This window comes from Vicia villosa, linkage group LG3 (genome assembly GCF_029867415.1).
Source record: "Vicia villosa cultivar HV-30 ecotype Madison, WI linkage group LG3, Vvil1.0, whole genome shotgun sequence".
Lineage (NCBI taxonomy): Eukaryota > Viridiplantae > Streptophyta > Magnoliopsida > Fabales > Fabaceae > Vicia > Vicia villosa.
The window spans coordinates 204825361-204851728 of NC_081182.1; the positions used below are offsets into that span (position 1 = coordinate 204825361).

Sequence of the window (26368 nt, forward strand, 5' to 3'; positions counted from 1 at the left end):
CATAAAGTATCAAAATGATATAAATAAAATAATACCTCTTGAAGAAGCAACAATGATCAACATTACGCTTCTGGAAAGATTCCTTATGCGTGAAGCTTTCAAACTTCTTGTGCCACTGTCTTGGAGCTTATTTCTGGTCATACAAGATCTTCTTTAATCTGCACACCTTATTTTCTTTACATTTTTATGGGAATCATTCAGTTTGGTTCATGTAGATCTCCTCAAGAAAATTTTCCATGAAGAAACGCAATCTTCACGCCTAAATTCTCAAGAAAGAGGTCTTCATTGAAAGTAATACGTAACAGTGATCTGATAGTATTGAGCTTCACAATTGGAGCAAGAAATATATGCGTAGTCAACTCCTTCCTTTTGATGGAATCCCTTGACCACTAGTCAAGATTTGTATCTCTTGGAACCATCTTGTTCCTCCTTTACTCGATACGCCCATTTGTTGTGAAGTACCTTTTTTCTTATATGTTACTCAGCTAGTTCCCATGTTTGATTGGAAAATAAAGACTTCATCTCGTCTTTCATGCCAAACTCTCATTTGCAAGCATCTGCAGTCTGACATGCCTTTGCATAGTCTTCAAACTCTTCTTTGTCTATTAACAATAAGTAATCTGCTAGTCTCTTGTATGGAACATGTGGTCGAGTAGAGCTTCTCAGTGAAGGAGAATGTTCTTCACTGCTCGATTTAGATAATTCCTCAAATTGAGGACTTTCAGAAACATCATCTAAGTCTGCATACAGGATCACAAACATCTGAATCTCTAGTGGTTGTGTCATGCATATATGTTTTCGGATATTTTAATGTATATATATGTTTAGCAACTGTCAAAGTTATAGAAATTGTATTAGAGTCTCAAGCTGTCAAGGTTTTTGGATATTTTAATATATATGTGTGTTTAGCAATTGTCATATTCTGATATATATATATATATATATATATATATATATATATATATATATATATATATATATATATATATATATATATATATATATATATATATATATATATAACTCACACTCTATCTTTAGAGTTGAGTACCACAACAATGAAGTTTTTCGATTCAAGATCGAAGATCATTGGCTATGTTGAAGAAACTCACATAACTCCTAAACAAATCTAAATTAATCAACACACTATGAAGATTTTCTATAGGTTTGACTTTAGAGTGAAGGTGTGAAAGAAGAAGACACAAAGTTTTCTAGATTTGTGGAAGTATGGTTTTTGATTATTTTCAAATTGTTGAATACCAACTAGTATCAACTAATTTCTATTCAATTTATGGAGGGAATGACAAAAATGTTATATAGGTGTTAGAGGTAAGGCATGGAATAGGTGGAAAATGAGCAATTGATTTGAGTCATATCATACACTTATGATTTGAATCAAATGAAAGAACGCTTGAATCAGAGTGATAAAATTTGGAAATGGCTTTTTTATTCGGATCATGATTTGATACATGTGATTCGAGTCTAGAAATTACATGATTCGAATCATAGTTGATTTTCAAAAGTTTGTTTGATGATGATTTGAGCCATACAATGTTGTGATTCACATCAAGGGGAGACCTGTGATTCGAATAACACATATTTGATTCATGTAATACAATGTCGAATCCCACATAAAATTAAACAATTGATTCAAATCAGAGTCATATCTTTAACTCCAAACAAACTTCAAAAACACCTAGTTTAAAGCTTTCTAACACGTGATTCAAGGCACACGTATTTTGATTTTGACCAACTTGCTCAAACTAAATACAAATTGCAATGGATTTCATTCTAAGTTGAATGTAAGGGGTAGCTCAATATGCATTTCTACAAAATATAAAGAAATCAACAAATACTAACAAATTAAGATACAAACAACAAAATCAAATTACAAATAAGCAATAATTCAGAATTGTTGAAAATGCAACAAAACATCAAAACATACAAAATGAAATTCATCATTACTGAAAGGGAAAATTCATTTCCTTGTGTATTGGTATTACAAGTGAAATTTCTAAAGACACTTCTTTATCAACAAAATGGACTACTACAATCGTCGTGCCAATGAAAGGAAAACAAGACTACAATGGTTGGTTACAGAAGAATAATTGCATACAAAATAGACTAAAAATGGACTACAAGACTACAATGCAGATATCTGACTTGAACATATATTTTTATCCTGCTGAGAGTGTTGCAACTAACATGCCTGTCCAGAATATCATCAACCACAACAAGGAATTTAATTAAATCATGATGGAAGGACAATTAGTAAACACAAAAATGCGCTTTGAAAACTGTTAGCTGAAGATTTCGTTTTATATTGTTTGTCCTTCGAAGGAGTTGAGAATCGAAGGAAAGATGGTTACTGATGGCCATCCCTTAAAAAGTGAAAGAATGGCTACTGATGGTCATGCCTCGAAGATACAGACTTCTAAGTTCGTTGAAGATAGTGGACATTGAAAGACTAATGAAAGCATATGTCTTCGGGACTTAGACAAAATTTATAAAGTATATATTCAAGTATTACTACTTAGCGTGTTTTTTTAGTAGTGTTTGTTTAAATACACTGCCACGCGTCGAAGACGGACTCAGGCGGGAAGATTTGAAATTCGAAGACGGTTTCGTAACCGTTCAAATACAGATGGCTTCGCTGGAAGTTCTGATGAGAAACGTGGCAGCAGATTAGTGTAGGACCGTTAAGGTCGAAACTAGTATAAATAGGGGTCTTTATGTTAGGATTCCGTGTGTTCATTTTGTACAAATCACTCACATATTTACTCAAGTATCAAGTGTTACGAGAAAGAGTTCGCTGAGAAAATGTACGTATGACACCACCATTTTAATACATGTGTATTGTATTTTATTTTCGAATACATTTCTGAATTACTGCATTTCGTTTATTTCTTGTCATTTACATTCCTGTATCTTTATTTTACTTTCGAATTTACTTTCATGATCATTTACTTTTAAAGCCTTTAACATTTCTGCAGTTTAAGATTCTTTATGTTTTAACAATCTTTAAGTTTCATATGTTATGTTATTTATCTTTCTTGACTGAAGTTATAATTACATATAACGAAGCAATTACCAAGATTCTTGAATCGAACAATATTCATCGAAGAGGACAAATTACGAATATGATTCAAATGAACATTGATAACAATCTTCTTGACTATGTGTCCTAGGATCAATCTAGTCGATCCTGCAAGTAACCAAATCATATTTATTATAGTTTGGAAGACTAGCGGTTGTTTACCGGAAATCACCGTAAACAAATTGGCACGCCCAGTGGGACAGTGTCACGCGGATTGTTTTAATCAATTGTTTTGTTTTTGTCTAGACAATATCAAGACCTTGTATGAACCTTAGGAACGGTAAATTAAAAGACAGTGCACAACCGATTCCCAAACGAAGGTACAACAGGAAAATGGTCGTTACGGCCAGTGCAGGGGGTAATCAAGATCCCCCACAAGGTTCAGGATCAGGAGCGGCAAATTCGACTTCTACTCAAGAAGCACGAGATGCAACGGTTCCAAATGGATCGAGACCTGCAGACAATTCCCAGACTGCGCCTGAAAATACTACAGGACATTCAGGAACTGTTCCAGTTTCGGCATCGACAACCGCACCCTCATCTACAAGTGCAGATGATGTACTGTATCCCTGGACAAACGCTGCAAACAATTCAATGGGTCAAGGCACAAGTTCTGGCTTCGAATGGAGGCCAAATACTCCATATGGAATGCCATACCCATTCCCATTTGGAACAGACGTCCGAGGGGCAAGACCCATAAACACCTCAACTAATAATACGACATTTTCACCAAATGTTAGTTCAGTGGGTCGAAGTGGACGCAACACTAATTTTTCTACCCAAATACCCAATTTCACCACAAATAACCAAGCAGCATTTCGACAAGAAATGGATGCAAGCAACCATGATATGGTAGGGGTTTTGGCCAGAGAACTAACTTCAGTCTTGAACCCACTAATGGCAAATGTTACTACGACAAATAGAGAAAACGTAGAAATTTTCCAAAAGATATCATCGCAAATGAATCGAATGGCAGAATTCATGGGAGTACCACCACCTAAAAGGAAAGATAAACAGCCTGTGAATCAAGAAGAGAGGCCTATTTTGGAACATGTGCAAGATGTGGTTCCCCCACCTAGGACGGTTCCTAGGGATATAGGTCCCTCACGAAGGACAGAGTCGTTCGAAAGGACTCCGGTAATTAACTTGGAGGATTCAAGTCAAAGGACCGTCCCCTTTCGACAAGAAATGGAGGAAGAACGACCCAGATTGAGGATTTTGGGTAGGGACGATCATCCAGACGAGATTGTCCAAAGAGTTAGAAGAGAAAATCTGGCCACAGAAAATAATTTAACTGCCATGATAGAAAGGGTTATGGCCAATAATGGCCTTAGTACTGGACTCAGACGTCCAAATTATACATCCCCTATATCAGATTATATCATGCAAACAGAATTGCCTAGGGGAACTAAGGTTCCTAAATTCACAAAATTTTCTGGCGAAACTAATGAGTCAACTGTGGAACATATTGCTAGATATTTAACAGAAGCAGGAGACTTGGCGGGAAACGAGGATCTAAGGATTAAATATTTCCCTAGTTTGCTGACAAAAAATGCGTTTATTTGGTTCACTACTTTGCCACCAAATTCGATAGACGCATGGGCATACTTAGAAAGGTTGTTCCACGAACAATTCTACATGGGTCAAACTAAGATAAGTCTGAAAGAATTGGCCAGTGTTAAAAGAAAATTCGCAGAGACAATTGATGACTACTTAAATAGGTTCCGCCTGTTGAAATCAAGATGTTTTACAACGGTTCCGGAACATGAACTCGTCGAAATGGCTGCGGGTGGTTTGGATTATTCAATAAGAAAGAAACTAGATACCCAATACCTCAGGGACATGGCCCAATTAGCAGATAGGGTTCGACAGGTCGAACGCCTGAAGGCAGAAAAAGCTAGGGCAAATAAAAGCTATAAGAAAGAAAGAGTGGCGTACGTCGAAGCCGAGAATGTTGATGAGGAGTCTTTCAATGATTCATATAGCCCTGAAGAAGTCGAAATAGACTTAGCTGAATTAAAAGAAGCGCCACCTTATGCTTGCAAATTGTTAAATCCAGCAAAGGGAAAAAACCCAGTAGAAAATGATAAGAATGATAGGTTCCCTAAGAAAACTTATACATTTGACATTACCAAATGTGATGAAATATTTGATTTACTGGTAAAAGATGGCCAAATGATACTACCCCCAAATTCCAAAATTCCTCCGTTAGAACAACGGAAGAAAAGAGGTTTCTGTAAATATCATGGTTTTTTAGGCCATAAAACTTCTCAATGTTTTCTTTTCAGGGATCTAATTCAAAATGCTCTCAATGACGGAAGGTTGAAGTTTGCTGACAAAACCAAGAATCAAATGAGGGTAGATTCAAATCCTCTGAACATTGCTGACGCTAGCCTCTGTGAGGTAGAAGATATCAACATGGTGGAGGCGTCTGAAGTCGAAGTTATAGAAACTAAATCAAAGTTCAATGGAAAGCAGGCTACTGAAAGCCTAAATGGTGACATAATCTTCAATACTGATGTTGAAGAATCTTCCAAGGCAGAGATAACTGAAGCCTCGAAGGAAGAAAGCAGCGAGGCCACTGAAGACCTCAGGATGAAACTCCAGAAAATACAAATCTCTGAAGTTCCTCCAGTAGCAGTTAACATGGTCAGTGCCAGACGCCCAGTGTCTGAGTTTGGCGAATTAGAGACTTGGTTAACAAGGCAAAATGGGGACATTGAAGCTCCACAAAAAACTGAAAGCCTCAAAGAATATCTTTGGAAATGTCACGAGAGAAGCGGTGGTAAGCAATGGATGTGTCCAAGGTGCTCGATCATGCTGAATCGAAGAGTCGAAGCCAACTTCGAGAGGGCTCGGCGCGAAAGATGGGAACATCCAGGAAGAGAGCCAAATCCCCTGCTACAACTATATCCAAAAATGGATGAAAGCTTGGTAGGATTTTCGGTCAGATGCCACAAAGGAAACACTGAAGTTGCTCTGTGTCCCAGATGTGGGGCAGTCTATGATGAAAGACTCGCACGATCATTCGAACGCATATACTGCCATATGAGTAGGGAAACTCAGGGGTTGCGTCCTAACCTTTATGGTTTCGACATATGGACTCCGACAAAGAGGCCTGATAGTCCACACCCTAGAGCTCGAAGAGTGACTTTCAAAGTCCCTGCGAATGCACCCAGGGATAGGTGGATACAAGCGGATGCAAGAACCAACAAATGGCGAAGCTGGGACCAAGGAGGAAGAACTGCAATGGCATATAGGAAACAATTTCAAAGACCAAATCGAGAGGCGAATAGATTGGAGAATTATAAGGGAAAAAATCCTATGTCTCGATCCCAATGGAGAAGGCATCAGAGGATAAAAAAGTCTCAGAAGGAATACAGGCCAAGAGAAGTTGGAGAATCTAGTAGCAACCAAGTCTCATACCAGTGGGCAAAGTTAAACAAACCTCCGGTGGAACGCAGGTTGTTCGAAGCTGAGAAACTCTTAGATGAAGAAGAGAAGATGCGTTCAAATTCCTGGAAAGAAGAGGATAGAATGACAAATGATTTTGATTCCGATGGAGTGTCATCCATAAATCTTAATTGTAATGTAGTATCTGTACTCCCTCACGAGTTTAACCAGGAAGTTGAAGTAGAAGACTGTGAAGAGGCTGATATCGAAGAGATGACAAAACACAGACCTGTGTGTTACTATGTGCTGAATAATGGTGCAGTAGAAGAACAAAATGCTTTCTTCGAAAGACCAGATGAGGGTATGCGAAACCACTTGAAGCCACTTTACATCAGGGCGAAGATTGAGAATGTTGGTATTAACAAAGTCTTAGTTGATGGAGGAGCAGCAGTGAATCTAATGCCTCAATATATGCTGAAAAGAATTGGTATGTTCGATACAGATATAAGGCCACATAACATGGTCTTATCTAATTATGAAGGCAAAATAGGACAAACACTGGGAGTTGTTCAAGTCAATTTGACAGTAGGCTCAGTGACGAGGCCAACCATGTTTATGGTTATACCAGCAAAAGCAAACTACAACCTTTTGCTTGGTAGAGAATGGATTCATGGTGTAGCAGCTGTACCCTCAACAATGCATCAGAGGGTGACGATTTGGAGAGAAGATGGTATAGTGGAGAATATCGAAGGTGATCAGAGTTACTACATGGCTGAAGTCAACCAGGTAAATAGAACCAACTTCGATAGGAACCTGGCAAACATAGGTCCTTGTCATGCTGCTGAAGAGATGTATGCTCCAAATAGAAATGCATTGTACTATTTGACTTTGCATCCAAATGGATTCCAATGGGATAGAGAGATCATGGATGGTCCACCAGATCCAGCAACATTGGAGAATCATCAGACAGTACGGCCAACAGGCTGGGATGATGACGGTAATAATGTCTGAGTCTGTGTTCTTCGAAAAGATTTCGGCCTATGTGGCCGAGAACAAAAGAAAGGCGGCTCTCGAAGCCGAACTATCAAGTATAAAGATAGATACAGTTCCAATCAAGGAAGGAACAACATAATTGGAGATACGTACGAGTTTCGAATTCCCTGAAGACACGGCTCCAGTTGAAGAGATCATAAGAGAAGAACCAAGTCAGAGGTTAGATGCAATATACGACGAAGAACCTTTGGGATTCGAGAAAGACCCAATGGCGTCGAACATAAAGATGTTGGCCCAAGATCCTCTTGAAGAAGTAAATCTTGGAGACAATGATCAAAAGAGAATAACATATATCAGCGCGAAACTAGAGCCTGAGTTGAAAGCAACGATCATCAAAATGTTGAAAGACAACAGAGGTTGTTTTGCTTGGGATTATGATGAGATGCCTGGTCTCGGAAGAGACTTAGTCGAATTGAAATTACCAATAAAAGAAGGGAAGAAGCCAATAAAGCAAACTCCCAGAAGATTCGCGCCAGAGATTCACTCGAAGATTAAGACAGAAGTCGAAAGACTCTTGCGTTGCAAATTTATCCGAACTACAAGGTATGTCGAGTGGATTGCTAATATAGTACCTGTAATTAAAAAGAATGGCTCATTAAGAGTATGCATAGACTTTCGTGACCTTAATGCAGCTACTCCTAAAGATGAGTATCCTATGCTTGTAGCAGAAATGCTAGTAGACTCAGCCGCAGGTTTCGAGTATTTGAGCATGTTAGATGGATATTCAGGATACAATCAAATTTTTATAGCAGAAGATGATGTATCCAAGACAGCATTTCGTTGCCCAGGAGCAATAGGCACTTACGAATGGATTGTGATGCCTTTTGGTTTGAAAAACGCTGGGGCAACTTATCAAAGAGCAATGAATTCTATATTTCATGACTTTATAGAAACATTCATGCAAGTATATATAGATGACATCGTGGTAAAATCTACCTCGGGTATGAGTCATCTCGATCATCTAAGCCAATCATTCGAAAGAATGAGGAAATATGGCTTGAAGATGAATCCCCTTAAATGTGCTTTCTTTGTGCAGGCAGGAGATTTCTTGGGTTTCGTAGTCCACAAAAAAGGGATAGAAATCAATCAAAACAAGACAAAAGCCATTATGGAAACCAAGTCTCCATCCACGAAGAAAGAATTGCAGTCGTTATTGGGTAAGATAAATTTCTTGAGAAGATTTATCTCTAACTTAAGTGGACGCACCCAAGCTTTCTCGCCCCTATTACGGCTTAAGCAAGGAAAGTTCGAATGGAGTGCAGAACATCAAGAAGCTTTCGATCAAATAAAGCAATACTTGACGTGTCCACCAATTCTCATTCCCCCGAATGGGAAGAAGCACATGCGCCTGTATATCTCAGCATCAGATAAAACAATAGGCAGCATGTTAGCCCAAGAAGATGAGAACGGCATCGAAAGAGCCATTTATTACTTAAGTAGAGTACTCAATGATGCAGAGACTAGATATACTGATATAGAAAGACTCTGCCTTTGTTTGTATTTCTCTTGTATCAAACTTAAGTATTATATAAAGCCAGTTGACGTCTACGTTTCATCTCATTGTGATGTTATTAAACACATGTTGTCTAAGCCAATACTACACAGTCGGATTGGCAAGTGGGCTTTAGCCCTTACAGAATATTCATTAATATTTCAGCCTCTCAAGGCAATGAAAGGTCAAATTGTGTCAGATTTCATTGTTGACCATGCGGTGGTTGAGAATCATCAGCATTATGTGGATTTGAAACCTTGGAAGTTATATTTCGATGGTTCAACACATAGAGAGGGTACTGGTGTTGGAATATTGATAATTTCTCCTGATGGAATTCCAACAAAGCTCAAGTATAAAATTGAAGGTCCATTATGCTCCAATAATGAAGCTGAATATGAAGCATTGATTGCTGGACTTGAGGCTTTGTTAGAATTGGGGGCAACCAGAGTCGAAATTAAAGGGGACTCCGAATTGGTCATCAAGCAATTGACAAAAGAGTACAAGTGTATCAAAGAGAATTTGATCATGTATTTTGTTATTGCAAATAGGCTACTCAAGAAATTTGAATATGTGGAATTAAAACACGTATCAAGAGTGAATAACCAGGAAGCAAACGACTTGGCACAATTAGCCTCAGGATATAAAGTATCAAAAGAAAAGTTGGAAGAATTGATTGAAGTAAGAGGAAGAGCAATGTTTACTAAACTTTCGCCAAGTGATCTGGAGAACTCACGATTGGGTTATGCCAACAAAGAACAATTCGAGGTACTGAATATAGATTCATTAACATACACAGATTGGAGGAGTCCAATTATTAACTATCTGAAAAATCCTTCGACGGATACAGACAGAAAAATCAAGTATAGAGCCTTGTCATATTATCTGATGGGAAATGAATTGTTCAAGAAAACTCCTGAAGGGATATTGTTAAAATGCTTGGGAGAAGCAGAAGCATACTTGGCTCTGTCGAACGTACATAGTGGGGCATGTGGTGCACATCAAGCAGGGCACAAAATGAAATGGCTTTTGTTTCGATATGGGATGTATTGGCCTTCGATGTTAAAAGATTGCATAGAATTTGCAAAAGGGTGCCAAGAATGCCAAGAACACGCAGGTATCCAACACGCCCCAGCAAACGAACTAAGTACGATAGTAAAACCATGGCCTTTTAGGGGATGGGCACTAGATTTGATTGGAGAAATTCACCCCAAGTCCTCTAAAGGTCAAAGATACATTTTGGTGGGAATAGACTATTTCACAAAATGGGTCGAAGCAATACCGCTGGCAAATGTGGATCAAGAGGCTGTGATTGAGTTTATTCAAAAACATATTATATATAGGTTTGGAATCCCAGAAAGCATAACAACGGATCAGGGATCAGTCTTTACTGGACGAAAAATGCAAGACTTTGCCAGAGAAATAGGTTTCAAGTTATTTACTTCTACACCTTATTATGCTCAAGCAAATGGCCAGGTTGAAGCAGCAAATAAAGTAATAATTGGCCTTATTAAGAAACATGTAGGAAAGAAACCCAAGAATTGGCATAAGACTTTAGATCAGGCACTTTGGGCTTGTCGAACGTCTCCAAAAGAAGCCACAAACACAACTCCTTTTCAGTTAACGTTTGGAAATGACGCAGTACTTCCAATTGAGATATGTTTGCAATCAGTAAGAATACAAAGGCAAGCAGACATTCCTCCCAACGTATACTGGGAATTAATGATGAACGAGTTAGTAGATTTGGACGAAGACAGGCTTCGAGCATTGGAAATGATAAAGAGGCAAAAGGAAAGAGTGTCCAGAGCATATAACAAAAAGGTGAAAGGTTGTTAGGGACCAAATTGTAGTGTAATTCATATCTTTTTATTGGTCCCTTTAATAACTTTTATTTGCAAATCACGCGCTTTACTCACACAAAGTGCAAGAAATTGAAGTTAGTCTTGTTATTATGTGATTTGAGTAGATATTTCACTTTCTTCTCTAGTTTTGCAGAATGTTACATCATGAAGTGATCAAAGAGGATACGAGCGGAGAGAACACAAGGGAGCTGCCAAGTAAACAAGGAAGAAGTCATCATCAAGCCAGTTCGCGCCGCGTCCTCTAGTTGGCGCCGCGAACTGAGTAAAAATCAGAGATGTCCAAGTCAGCTCAGTTGGCGCCGCGTCCTCCTGTTGGCGCCGCGAACTGAGCGAATCCTGCCAGCGTGTTAAGTGAAGAGTCTGACTTTTATGGAGGCATGTGAAGTGGTGGCGTGGTAGACAACAAAAGAGCACTTTTTGGGGCTATTCATTTCTATTGGTCACTTAGGGAGGCTAAAAAAGAGTCTAGCAATCATTTCTTTTTGTCTTATTGGAAAGATAAACTTGGTGTAAGAGATTAATATCTCAAAACTTAGGTTTTAATTTATTATTCAGTTTTGCAAGAAAGAATACAGAGAGAAAAGAGAGCAAAAGCCAAAAACGAAATTTATCATCTTTGTGAGCTTGCAACCATGGTGATGAGGAACTAAACCCTATTTCTTTGTCAAGATTAGAGGTAGCTATTCTTCATAACTCTATGTATCTCTCTTAAACCTTCATGTATGTGAATCTCTCATTGAATGAATATAGTATGAATCTCTTGTTTTGAACTCTTATCTTTGATTTATATTATTGTTGAAAAAGATAATATAAATGTTGTTTTAGAGATTTATTCAAACAATGCATGAGTTGTAGAAATAGACTTATGAATTGTTTACCATGTGTATTGCTAAATAATGATGGTTAGATTTATGTTTAGGTGAAGAAATTGCCTAATGTGTTATTTAACAATTGTTACAATATTACTTAGACATAAGTCTTATTGAGGCAATACTAGATTGTATTCATGAGATGAGAATTCATATACATGGTTTGAGGGAATGCATGAGTTTGGAATAGTGAACACTAATCTTGGCAAAGCATTTTTATTTGAGAAAATCTTATTTTACTATCTTAGTTTGTTTCTAAAATTCAAGATAAATTCCAAACACAAACCAAACTCATTTTTTCTTATCAACTTAAAATGATCACAACTATAGAACGGCGGTAATATCACCCAATCTCTGTGGATACGATATAAAAATATTTGCCGAAAATATACTTTTCAACAAATTGGCGCCGTTGCCGGGGATTGGCGTTTGATATTGCAAGCATTGCAATAGTTCATTATTTTAAGTTGTTGCTTTATTCTAAACTCTTTTGCGTTTCACTTGGTTTGCTAGTTTTGTAGATTCTTGTGCATGCGAGAAAAAGCTACAGAAGAGCAATTTCATTTCGACCCCGAAATTGAAAGAACACTTCGAAAGCTCAATAGCAAGACACGAAGAAGAAGAAAGTTAGCTCAAGAGAAGAGACAAAGAGAGGAGGCATCTACTTCTTCCAACAATCAAATTGAAGAAGTAGTTGTAGACACATTTGAAGGAGACATGGCGGGTGTGGTTCCAACCGAAATGTCCGCCAATAGTCCAAGACGTACCGCCCAATTCGCACGCAATGCTCAAGGTGGTGCAAATACGGAAATGAAGACCGGAATACTTCAACTTGTTTATGCAAGCCCTTTCACCGGAATGGATCATGAAGACCCTTTTGCACATCTCACCAAATTTTATGAGATAGCGGGTTCAACGGGAGTTGATGCGGCAAATGAAGAATCATTGTTCAAGAGACTATTTCCACATTCATTAGTGGGGAAATCCAAAGAGTGGTATCTTGATCAACCACCAAACGTGATGACGGATTGGAATCTATTGGAAGAGAAGTTTTTAGAGAGATTTTTTCCTCAATCCCGATTCATGGAAGCCAAAACGGCAATTGCGGTTTTCACTCAAGGAGGCAACGAATCCTTAAATGAGGCTTGGGAAAGATTCAAATCCATGCTTAGAAAATGCAAGGGTCATGGGTTCGATGATCTCACACAAATTCACATCTTCCGCAATGGACTTCAACCGGTGCACAAAACACTTTTGGATGCTACCGCGGGTGGATCTTTAATGTCAAAAAGTGCGGAGGATGCAACAATGATAATCGATCGCATGGCACTCAATGATCTCCAAACTCAACATGATAGGAGTCCATCACAAAGGAAGCCGGGAGTTCTTGAATTAAACACCAATGATGCTATCCTCGCTCAAAACAAAATCCTTTCTCAACAAGTCGAGTTACTCACCAAGCAAATGTCAAAGCTCCCACAACAAATGAAGGAGATTCATGAAATGCAAATGACTTCTCAAGTAGCAAGTTGTGAACTTTGCAAAGGTGATCACCCTACCGGCTTTTGTCCACCACCCGAAGGAGAGGAAGTTAATTTTGTGAACAACCAACATCAAGGCTATCAAAGGCAACCTCCGTACCAACATCAAGGTTATCAAAGGAACAACCAAGGTTTCCAACCCTCAAGATTCAACAACCAACACAATCAACATCAAAGTCCATATCAAAGTCCGAATCCACAAGGCCAAGGTCAACAATCTCAAGGAGGAGGCTCAAAGTTGGAAGATACACTCAACCAATTCATGCAAGTTTCTATGGAGAACCAAAAGACTAATGTGGCTGCCATAAAGAACTTAGAAAATCAAGTGGGGCAGCTTGCAAAACAATTGGCCGAACAACAAACGGGACCTTCTTTTTCCGCAAACACTCAACCTAACCCAAAGGAGTATTGCAAGGCAATTATTACACGGAGTGGCAAGGAAGTGAGTAATGGGGAGAGAAAGGAAATAGTAGTGGAGGATGATGGATTTGTTGTTGTTGAGGGTGAGGAGGATGAGATAGTGGTAGAAAAAGAAAAAAAAAAGAAGAGGAGGAGGTAGTCGAAAAAGAAAAAGAAAAAGATGGAAGTAGAAAAGAAGATAAAAGTGTGAAGAAAAACAAAGAAGGAGTGAGTGCAAGACCCATTCAACATCTACCCTACCCACATGCACCATCAAGGAAGGAGAATGAGAGGCAAAATGCAAGGTTTATGGATATATTCAAGCAACTTCAAATAAATATTCCATTTTCCGAAGCATTAGAACATATGCCAAAATATGCAAAATTCTTGAAGGACATTCTCACCAAGAAGAAACGGTATCCGGAAAATGAAACAGTCTTGCTAGATGCCCAATGTAGTGCTATCATCCAAAGAAATCTCCCAAGGAAGGAATCCGATCCGGGACGAGTCATCTTGCCGGTCACCATCGGAGACACTTACATCGGGAATGGTCTCATTGATTTAGGATCGAGCATAAATCTAATTCCCTTATCTATCATAAAAAGATTGGGGAATGTCGAGATGAAACCTACCCGTATGACATTGCAACTAGCGGATAAGTCGACAACTTCAGCCTACGGAGTTGCTCAAGACATGTTGGTCAAAGTTGATAAATTCTTATTTCCGGTAGATTTTGTGGTGGTAGATATGGAAGAAGATAGAGATGTTCCATTAATTCTTGGAAGGCCTTTCATGAAAACAGCCCGGATGATGATAGACATTGATGATGGACTCATGAAAGTGAGAGTGGACAATGAGGAAGTCACTTTTAATCTCTTTGAAGCCATGAAACACCCCAAGGACAAGCACGATGTCTTTCGCATTGATGCAATTGAAGAGGAAGTTGTGGAAGTGTGTAATCATATTCATACTTCTAATCCGTTGGAGAAAACTCTCATCGGAGCTTACAACAATTCCCTTGAAGATGAAGAAAAAGAAATTGAAGTCATCTTGGAAAAGTTGGAGTCTTGTGGAGAAATTAAGCAAAAAGAGGAAAAGGTCGAGGAACTAGATGTGAATAGGAAAGATGAAGAACCGAAGGTTGAACTAAAGGTGCTACCCATTCATTTGAAGTATGTCTTCCTTGGCGAGAATTTCACCAAACCGGTGATAATTAGTAGTGCTCTATCACCAAAGGAGGAAAAGAAGTTAATTGAGGTGCTCAAGAGAAATGAGGGAGCTTTAGGTTGGGTGCTGTCCGATTTGAAGGGAATTAGCCCAGCTTATTGCATGCACAACATCATGATGGAGGATGATTTCAAACCCGTAGCACAACCACAAAGGCGTTTGAATCCGTCTATGAAGGAAGTGGTTAGGAAAGAGGTGATTAAGCTATTGGAAGCCGGGATGATCTATCCCATCTCCGATAGCGCATGGGTAAGTCCGGTTCAAGTGGTACCAAAGAAAGGTGGGATGACGGTCATCCGAAATGATAAGAACGAGTTGATTCCTACAAGAACGGTAACCGGGTGGAGAATGTGTATCGACTATAGGCGGTTGAACCAAGCCACAAGAAAAGATCATTTTCCGCTACCATTTATGGATCAAATGCTAGAGAGATTGGCCGGTAAAAACTGTTATTGCTTCTTGGATGGTTATTCGGGATATAACCAAATCACGGTAAACCCGGCGGACCATGAAAAAACGGCTTTTACATGCCCATTTGGTGTCTTTGCCTATCGAAGGATGCCGTTCGGGTTATGCAATGCACCGGCAACATTTCAACGGTGTATGCAAGCGATTTTCTCAGATTTGATTGAGGAGTGTATTGAAGTTTTTATGGACGATTTTTCCGTTTATGGCGAGTCTTTTGATCTATGTTTGAAGAATCTAGACGTGGTGCTTGGAAGATGTGTAGAAACAAACCTTGTGCTTAATTGGGAGAAATGCCACTTCATGGTTACCGAAGGAGTGGTTCTTGGTCATAAAATATCGTCAAGGGGTTTGGAAGTTGATAAGGCTAAGGTAGAGGTGATCGAGAAGCTGCCCCCACCGATCAACATCAAGGGAATACGAAGTTTCCTTGGTCATGCGGGTTTCTACCGGCGGTTCATCAAGGATTTCTCCAAGATAGCCAGGCCATTGAGCAATTTGCTCAACAAAGGTATGACTTTTAACTTTGATGAGTCTTGTTTAAAAGCCTTTCATGAGCTTAAAGAAAAACTTGTCACCTCACCCGTAATCGTTGCACCGAATTGGAAACTCGATTTTGAACTTATGTGTGATGCTAGCGATTATGCGGTCGGGGCTGTTTTGGGTCAAAGAAGATCTAAAATTTTCCATGCAATTCACTATGCTAGTAAAGTTTTGAATGAAGCACAAATAAATTATGCTACTACGGAGAAGGAATTACTAGCTATAGTTTATGCCTTGGAAAAGTTTAGAGCTTACTTGATCGGTTCTAAAGTAGTTGTTTATACGGACCATTCAGCCATTAAATTTTTGTTGACCAAACCGGATTCTAAGCAAAGATTGATCCGTTGGATTCTTTTGCTGCAAGAATTTGACTTAGAAATCCGAGATAAAAAAGGGTCCGAAAATTTGGTGGCGGACCATTTGTCTCTTTTGGTCAATATAGATGTGACAATGAAAGAAAGTGAGGTGAGAGAGGAGTTCCCGGACGAGAAACTCTATGCGATACAAGTGAGGCCTTGGTTTGCCGATTTTGCAAATTTTAAGGCAACCGGTTTGATACCGGAAGACCTCACTAGTAATCAAAAGAAGAAATTCTTGTCCGATGCCAAGCAATATGTGTGGGATGATCCATACCTTTTCAAGGTAGGAGTGGACAATATTTTAAGAAGGTGTGTCACGAGTGAAGAGTCCAAAGACATTCTTTGGCATTGTCACAATTCTCCATACGGGGGTCATTATAGCGGTTTACGTACAGCCACGAAAGTCCTTCAATCGGGATTTTATTGGCCGTCATTGTTTAAAGATGCCCATGAACACGCTAAAAGTTGTGATCAATGTCAAAGAAGTGGGGGAATAGGCAAACGGGATGAAATGCCACTAACCAACATGCTGGAAGTTGAAGTATTTGATTGTTGGGGCATTGATTTTGTTGGCCCATTTCCTCCGTCTTTGGGTAATGAATATATTCTCGTTGCGGTTGACTATGTGTCCAAATGGGTTGAAGCAAGTGCTTCACCCAAGGCCGACTCCAAAACGGTAATCAAATTTTTAAAGAAAAACATATTTTCCCGTTTTGGTGCGCCTAGAGTTTTGGTAAGTGATGGTGGTTCTCATTTTTGTAATGCACCATTGGAAAAAGTGTTAGAACATTATGGTGTCAAGCACAAAACCACCACTCCTTACCATCCTCAAGCTAATGGTCAGACCGAAGTCTCTAATAGGGAAATTAAACGGATTCTTGAGAAGACCGTTTCAAGTGCGAGGAAAGATTGGTCTACAAAGTTGGATGAAGCCTTGTGGGCATATCGCACTGCACTTAAGGCTCCAATAGGTTTGACACCATTCCAAATGGTCTATGGTAAGACTTGCCATTTGCCGGTTGAGTTGGAACATAGGGCACTTTGGGCTCTCAAATTTTTAAACTTTGATTCCAATTTAGCCGGATTAAAACGGAAAGATCAGCTTCATAGAGTTGAAGAATTAAGAGACACCGCTTATCACTCAAATAAACTTTACAAAGAAAAAGTGAAAAAGTATCATGATGGTAAAGTGAGGTCAAAAGAATTTCATGAAGGACAAATGGTACTCCTCTTCAACTCTAGGCTGAAACTTTTTCCGGGAAAATTAAAATCAAAATGGTCGGGACCATTTGTAGTAAGGGAAGTTCGTAATTATGGAGCAATTGTTGTGGAGGACCCAAAGACTAAGGCCAACTGGACAGTAAATGGGCAAAGACTGAAGGTGTATCATGGTGGTGATTTCAATCGAGATGTAAGCGTGATTTCGCTTATCGAACCTTGAATCATCATGGACCGTCGAGCTCAAACGACGTTAAACAAAGCGCTTGTTGGGAGGCAACCCAACGTCGTAAGTTTCACTTTTATCTTTGTTGTTTTAATTAGTTACTGGTTTCGTAATATGCGTGTGCCGTTAAAAATTATGTGGAATACTGTTTTTCAAAGAAAAACCTGCTCAGTACGCGCCGCGTCCCATGTTTCGCGCCGCGAACAAAGTGGCAGAATCAAATGTTTTCAAAAACCACTCAGTACGCGCCGCGTCCACTGTTTCGCGCCGGGAACAAAGTGGCAGAATCAAATGTTTTCAAAAACCACTCAGTACGCGCCGCGTCCACTGTTTCGCGCCGCGTCACTTACGGAACTCAGATAGTCACTTGGCTTTTTAAGGTTCTTCCTTGTCTCATTTCATTCTTCATGCTTTTCATTTTCTTCTCTCAAGTTCTTCCTCTCAAGCAGAAAAACCCTACCTCCCTCACTCCACAACACCCACTCTCACAACCCTATCTTGCATCTTTAATTTTCACTCTAACACTCTCACTCAAGGTATGTGGTTCTAGATCTGTCCTTTTCTTTCCTTTTAAAATTTATTTTTTTTAGGGTTAGAATAGAGAGATTGTTCAAGCTTGCATGTGTAGCATCTTAAATTCAGAACTTAAGCTAGTTGTTTTTGTTAAATTGAAAGGTGTTAGAATCAATTTTTTACCATTGCTGTGAGGACAACATGGATGTTGCCATGTCTGCTGGTTGAATTTCTGGGTTTCGCCCAGGACGCGCCGCGTCCTTCTTCTCGCGCCGCGAACCCAGTGAATTCAGCCACCATATTTTTGTTGTCTTGTGCTGATAATCTTGGGTGTTTGTGTTGTTGTGCTGGTTGTTTTGTGTGCAGATGTCTAAACGTACTAAGACCTCAGCCCCCAGCAGAGTGGTAAGCAAATTTCTCAGTGACGAATGTGAAGAGAGGTACAATGACCTGGTTCAGAGAACAATTGTGGCCGAAAGGTTGGTCCAATTCAACCCGAATGGAAAGTTCAGCAGGATTGTCAGTATAATAGAAGGGCGTAAGTGGGGGCAATTATGTGAACCGGTGAGAGATATCAACTATGACATTGTGCGTGAATTTTACGCCAATGCCCTGCAAGTGGAAGAGAGAAGAGCCTATCATTATAGGACTAAAGTGAGGGGCAAAATTATCGTCTTTAACAGAGACGCGATCAACAACTTTTTAGGAAACCCCCTACAGTTGAGAGAGGGAGAAAAATGCGCCTACCGAATGAAGAATGATGCCGCCGATTGGGATTATGATTGGGTGAGCAGCAAGTTGTGTCAAGAGGGCAGAACTTATGTGCTCAATGAGCAGGGACATGCAAAAAATTGGAGAAGGGAAGATTTCACTTTGGAGGCTCGAGCTCTCCTTGTCCTAATGTTAAACAATTTCAGGCCCCGATCTCACACCACCACCATTCCCATTGAAGTGGCATGCTTGATGTCATTCATTATGGACGGACAATCAGTCGACATCGCATCCATCATAGCCAATGAGTTGCGAAAAGTGGCAACAAGTGGGACGAAATTTGGTGGAAAGGCCGGGAATCTCATTTATCCAGGGTTGATCATGGGGTTGTGCAGGAAAGCAAATGTACCAATTCCCCAGGAAGTGCATTTTACTATTACCTCTGTGATTAACGATTATTTTGTGAGCAGGTTTTGTGAGGGGGCAACAAACAGGGCCGAGAGAGCAGGAACCTCCACCTCCAGGCAGCGTGCACGCCGTGCGCCTGTTTTCAATCAAATGGAGTTTGCTTCTTACTGCTGCGAGAATTTTGAGGCTTCAAGGAGGTCTCAAACCTTTCTTTTCGATGCCATGCAACAACAATTTCAAAACACTTTTTTGGCACCGGAGGCTCGCACCTTCCCTTCCCAGGCGGATTATGTGGCATATGCTAATTGGCCTGAGGGCAGGCCAGCTTTTATGGGGGGAGGCAGCAGTCATGCGAGCGGAAGTGGAACCGCGAATGTGGACACCGAGATGGAAGACACCCTCGGACCGGTCGGAGGTGGTGATGATGAAGATGCTTGAAGATGAAGTTTGATAGTTGTAGTTTAGGATTTTATTTTCAGCAATTTTAAAATTCTAGCATTTCCATTTAAGTACTTTTTGTTAAAAATTTGGTTTGTGTACTTTTTAAGTTGTTGACTTTTGAAGACTTATTTCAATTTTGCTTTTGTGTGGATGATGAATTGTGATTGATGTTGCAATAACTTTGTTGCCGTGCTTGCTAAAAGAAATTTTGTTTGTTTGTGATTTTTCATGCGAATGAAGGAACAAAGGGGCATGTGAAGGAGGATCCAAGTGAGCAAGTGGGGTGGTAATGATAAGAATGGTATGCGGCAAATTCAAGGTACACTTTTACCACTTACTAGACTTTGCAATAATTATTTGATGGTTTGTGCAAAAGTTTATAGCATAAGTTCTTAGAATTACATGTCTTTTTGAATCATTTAGAACTTAACCATGTGTGAGGTAGCCTTCCAATGTACACCAAATGCGGGAGACCGAACATTATTTTGACACATTTTTATTATGTTTAATCATGCATTGATCCTTGTTGTGAACATTTGAGAAAATGATAAGGCATTGTTGAAAGGAGAGAAACCACTTGGCCAAAAATAGCAAATCAATCAACCTTGTGAGGAACATCCCTTGTTTTCCCCCTTTGAGCTTTTTAGGATTCATTTCAAGTCATTATTGCTTAATTGTTGAATTAATGAATCCTACTCTTTTGTGTGTGTAAACCCTTAACCATTTTGGTTGCAATTTATTTTCCTTTGGGAGCATTTTTGTTATCAATTTGGTAGGAAAAGAAAAAGTTGGGGAGAACCATTAGTGTTGTGAATAATAAAGAATTGGTCAATAAAAGAAAATTAATATCTCTTGTTGAAATAGGACAAGTGCATATTTGTGAAAAAATTTGAGCCAAAGAAATAGAAAAGACTCAACACTTATAAGTGTCAAGTAAGAAAAAGCCCCCCGGTTGTGGAATGTGAAGAAAAGAAAATTGGGTTTAAGGAAATTTATTGAGTGAATTTGGAGAAATGCTCCCTTAGGAACTTTTGTTAGATTTCCTTCGATTTTATCCCTTCCTTGTAAACCAAGCCCCACTACAACCCATGAAAGACCTTTGATTCTCATTTTGTTCACATAATTGGTGTTTTGTCTTGATGAATGCATAATTTAGGTGTTGTTGATTTATTTGTTCGGGTGAGTGAAAGGACCCTTCATAATCTCATATTACTCAAATTGTGTGTAGGAATGATTCAAACTTGACATGTACCTTTTGGAACTTTTTGATATGTATTTTTTGCGCACAACCATTGATCATTATTGCCTTGCTCTAGTATTGAGGTAGGTGTACCACAAATGAGCCTTATGCTTTTGAACCACCCAATTGCTTGAAATTTTGTGAATCATTTTCTTGCCTTCCTTTGTGTTCTTTGTTGAGAATTTTTGTTTTGGGACAAACAAAATGGCAAGTTGGGGAGAGTTGTTAGGGACCAAATTGTAGTGTAATTCATATCTTTTTATTGGTCCCTTTAATAACTTTTATTTGCAAATCACGCGCTTTACTCACACAAAGTGCAAGAAATTGAAGTTAGTCTTGTTATTATGTGATTTGAGTAGATATTTCACTTTCTTCTCTAGTTTTGCAGAATGTTACATCATGAAGTGATCAAAGAGGATACGAGCGGAGAGAACACAAGGGAGCTGCCAAGTAAACAAGGAAGAAGTCATCATCAAGCCAGTTCGCGCCGCGTCCTCTAGTTGGCGCCGCGAACTGAGTAAAAATCAGAGATGTCCAAGTCAGCTCAGTTGGCGCCGCGTCCTCCTGTTGGCGCCGCGAACTGAGCGAATCCTGCCAGCGTGTTAAGTGAAGAGTCTGACTTTTATGGAGGCATGTGAAGTGGTGGCGTGGTAGACAACAAAAGAGCACTTTTTGGGGCTATTCATTTCTATTGGTCACTTAGGGAGGCTAAAAAAGAGTCTAGCAATCATTTCTTTTTGTCTTATTGGAAAGATAAACTTGGTGTAAGAGATTAATATCTCAAAACTTAGGTTTTAATTTATTATTCAGTTTTGCAAGAAAGAATACAGAGAGAAAAGAGAGCAAAAGCCAAAAACGAAATTTATCATCTTTGTGAGCTTGCAACCATGGTGATGAGGAACTAAACCCTATTTCTTTGTCAAGATTAGAGGTAGCTATTCTTCATAACTCTATGTATCTCTCTTAAACCTTCATGTATGTGAATCTCTCATTGAATGAATATAGTATGAATCTCTTGTTTTGAACTCTTATCTTTGATTTATATTATTGTTGAAAAAGATAATATAAATGTTGTTTTAGAGATTTATTCAAACAATGCATGAGTTGTAGAAATAGACTTATGAATTGTTTACCATGTGTATTGCTAAATAATGATGGTTAGATTTATGTTTAGGTGAAGAAATTGCCTAATGTGTTATTTAACAATTGTTACAATATTACTTAGACATAAGTCTTATTGAGGCAATACTAGATTGTATTCATGAGATGAGAATTCATATACATGGTTTGAGGGAATGCATGAGTTTGGAATAGTGAACACTAATCTTGGCAAAGCATTTTTATTTGAGAAAATCTTATTTTACTATCTTAGTTTGTTTCTAAAATTCAAGATAAATTCCAAACACAAACCAAACTCATTTTTTCTTATCAACTTAAAATGATCACAACTATAGAACGGCGGTAATATCACCCAATCTCTGTGGATACGATATAAAAATATTTGCCGAAAATATACTTTTCAACAAAGGTAAAACTTTTGTTAATAATGATCTAGTTTGGAAAGTTATTCTACCTATAGATCGAAAGAATCAGGCACTTGGTAAATGGTCCCCACATTGGGAAGGACCCTTTCGAATCTTAAAAGTATTCTCGAACAATGCCTACGAAATAGAAGAGTTAGCAGAAGATCGCAGGATCTTAAGAGTAAACGGGAAATACTTGAAGAGATATAAACCTAGCATGCATGAAGTAAAGATTGCAAAGACGTAGACACTCAAAGTATTACGAAAAGTCAAAATGGTCAGGCATGTGTCAAAATATACTTCACATTGATCAAAATGGCTTTAGAATCAGAAAGAATTATGGAAAGAAAAATCAAAACACCAAAATATTCTTTTCATTGCAAGCACGGAAATGCATTTCATTACAAAAAGATCCAGAAATAGGATCTGGGATTACAAAAAGAGAGGAGGGCATAGACATATAAAAAGATTAAACCTAGACTCGCTAGTCAATTCTGGCGTCTAGACTGTTCAGAGATAGCACAGGAACAGGTTCAGCTTCGAACATGTCCCTAGCCCCAGAATCACGCATTCTTCTCACTACGCCTTTCTTGAGAAAAATGTAACTAAGGAGTCTCCCGTATGGAAGACAAGTTACACTTTCTCGACGGTCCACGCCGATAGCAACAGCTTTGACAAGACCTTTGAAGATCATCAAAGGTATTTTAATCTTTCTTCCCCGAATACCACAGAGAATAAACTCCAGATCTTCAACCATGATGTTATTCTCATCAATCACCCGAGGCTGAAAGTTGCCTACGAGCATTTGGTGCCAAATCCTGATGGTTTGTGCGCTGTAGCGATCACTATCCATGAGTGTTCTCAACATGATATGAGTAGTCATGCTAAGAACATTATCATCAAAAGTTGCTCCGGTGTTATTGCATCTTATGAGATTGGCAATAGTGGTGGGGGTAATGCTAAGGTGAGCATGTCGAACGGATGAATCAATGGTGGCTCTACCTTCAGGGTCCATGCGTAAAGACACATTCATCCAAAACTCTGCCACCATATTAGGGTAGATGGCACCCTCCAGGACTTCCTCAAAGTAGAAGTTCAGTTCCTGATTAGCAAAGAGATTTTCAATGTTAATGAAATGACGAAGGAGTTCATCCTCATCAAGTCTGAACTCACCCTTGATGAGAGCTTTGAGATCGTTAAAGGAGAGAATTCCAGCCATTTCAGGGAAAAATGGTGTTTGAGAGGAAAGAGTTGTGTTTGCTCTTTTTTCTGTGTTTTGGTTTGGGGAAGAAATACTTGAATGAAGAAATAAAAGTGATATGGAACCCTTTATATAGAAGGAGAATACTGAGGGTTGGTTTTACATTTTTAATGAGTGATTAGACTGCGGTTCGTTTTTCAAAGTAAGAAGTTATGGCCTCCGCCGTTTCCCGCCCTTGGAAGTTGAAAAGTAATCATTAAACTGATGCACGCACGTCTGAAAACCGACGTTTTGGAGAAAGTGACGTCACTTTTAATAATGATTATGGCTAGAAGAAGTGGAAACGTCAAGTCTAGAGGCAAGAGTGTTGCGAAGGATGTTCAGGTTCTACGTGTTGTATTTAATAAAAGCACTGTAGGAAATCTAAAGATATATTTGGCAGAAAATTGAAAGATTTGTTAAAATTAGTGCAAGCAAATATTATAGATAGAAATGGGAGTCAGGCGTACAAATATTATATGTCTCGATTACAAAATAAAAATCCAACAAATGAAACAAGATTGAAAACATCTAGCTAAAGTCCTCAGGGAGATCCCTTTTGATCTTCAGATATTGAGTTTCCCATGAGGACATTCGAAGTTCAATTAGTGCCCTTTGTTTCTTCAACTTTTCGATCTCTGGCACTAGCTTCTGTGCAGTCTCGAAATGTTTGATTCCTGACTGCACCACTTCGAGTAAATCTTGTTGGTTAGATTCTTGGAGGGCTGCTTGGCTACTTTCAGCTTCCTTTATCTTGCCCTCGAGCATTTTTATTTCTTGTTTCCAGGAGCTGATTTTCTTCTCATATTCATCAATGGCTTTCTGATTCGCCGAATGTTTAAGCTTGAGGGCTTCACCTTGTTTTGTGGCTTCCACAGCAGAATTCCATGAAGAGTCATGAGAGGCCACTGTCTCAGATAATTCTTTCTCGATGTTTTGCTTTCGAAGAATGTCGGCTTGGAGTTGGTCAAGGAGAGAGCCTAACAGAACAATCATCTCTGAGACTTCTGGGGAAACTTGAAGCAAATCTACTTTCTTTAAAAGTTGATTTAAGTTGTAGCTTTTAACAGGGTCCCGGTTGAGAACATCTACAAGATTGACCCCAAAGAATCTCTCTTTTATCTGTCGAAGAAGATTAGGAGTATCTTCCTTGTCACTAGAATCTGCAGTTACAGCTAGAGAGACATCAGGCTCCGAAAGTGAAGAAGTATTCACATTCATGATAGCCCTTAGGAACCCAAGAGGATCAGTTTGTTTAAGTTGTTCAAGCTCCGAAGGAGTAAGCTTCGTAGAAGCAGGCGTCGAAGTTGTCTCAGGAATAGTTTTTACATCGGGAGTCGAAGTTCCCTGAGAAATTGGTTTTTCTGGTTGAGAAATCTCCTCCATGGCATCTTTTTCCGATGCAGAGTCTTCGTTGCCATGAGATTGCTGGTTCACATTGTCGCTGACGGAGAATGGATGATACTCTTCCAAATCTTTGCCTTGATGAGTAGGTGGGGATTCGTCAGTAGATTGGCTTTCTTCGATTGGCTCATTAGGCAATATAGTGGCAATTGGCCTAACGTCTTCGAAGACTGGTGAGAGAACATGGGTTCTAGCTTGAGAAGTATCTGTTTCGAACGAAGCCAAGTCAATCGTGAGGTTAAGCCTTCGAAAGTTTTAATTGACGAAAGTTGAAATTTAACAATTACCATAAAGTTTATCAACATCAATGGTGAGGCCAGGGTCTTTGAAACCAGAAGTAGCAGTGCCAGCATCATCCTGCAATAACAAGGTAAAATGCCAGTGCAATTAGTTAGTTAAAATTACAAGATAATATGTAAGACAAACGCAAGATACCTTGGGTGGATTATTGTCTGGGCTTGAGTTATGACTTTCCAAAACAAGAGCATTGCTGGCAGTCTTCAAAGGAGACTCTTCAGAAGACGCTTTATTGCCAGGAGAAGCAGCTTTGGAGGGACTTGCTTTTTTCCCTTTTCTTGAAGGGGTAACAGCTTTGTGTTTCTTTTTCTGTCCTTGTCTAGTTTGAGGAGGAGATTTGTCTTCACCATCTGAGGCATTGGTCGAAGAAGCTTTACGCTTCGAACCCGTTGGGGGTTTCGAGCTCTGGCAAGTGAAAGATGAGAAAGATGAGTACCAATCACAGAATTGTACAAGATTTAGAGTATGAGATAAGTATTTACCGTGGGCTTCTTATCCGTGACGATCGAATCACTCTCGTTTGGTTTGTCGCTTTTAGATGTCTCAGACTCTTTTGGAGCAGAAGCTTCTTTAATCTTCTTCCTTCGTGCAACAGCTGTAGTTGAGACTGAAATCAGTATATCAGTAAAAGAAAAGAAAAGTCAGCCGAAAAAGATTGCCTTAATCCAAACCTTCAGGTATTGGAGTCAGGACACGAACGTGTTTAAGATCTATATGAAGATGTCCTTTGAAAGTATCCAAGGTATGCTTAGTCGGAACCACTCGTTCAGCGCGTTTTTTGGCACTCTCTTGAAGAATTTTGAGAGCATTCCCACACACGAACCAGTCTGGGAAAGGAGGACTTAGAGCC

At 39.2% G+C, this 26368-nt stretch overlaps 1 protein-coding gene across 1 annotated transcript; it reads left to right on the plus strand.

Annotated features, from left to right (window-relative positions):
• The first annotated feature begins 12480 nt into the window (after positions 1 to 12480).
• LOC131659769 (uncharacterized) lies at positions 12481 to 13863 on the plus strand. The gene is made up of 2 exons (XM_058928914.1): positions 12481 to 12953; positions 13056 to 13863. Exons 1-2 carry the CDS (start codon positions 12481 to 12483, stop codon positions 13861 to 13863), a joined length of 1281 nt encoding a protein of 426 aa, XP_058784897.1.
• Positions 13864 to 26368: the final 12505 nt, after the last annotated feature.

Coding starts and splice junctions, on each gene's coding strand:
- LOC131659769 (XM_058928914.1), top strand. CDS start 12,481: ATGGCGGGTGTGGTTCCAACCGAAATGTCCGCCAATAGTCCAAGACGT. Junction 12,954..13,055: donor AGAAAATGCAAGGGTCATGG/GTTCGATGATCT, acceptor AATGTCAAAAAG/TGCGGAGGATGCAACAATGA.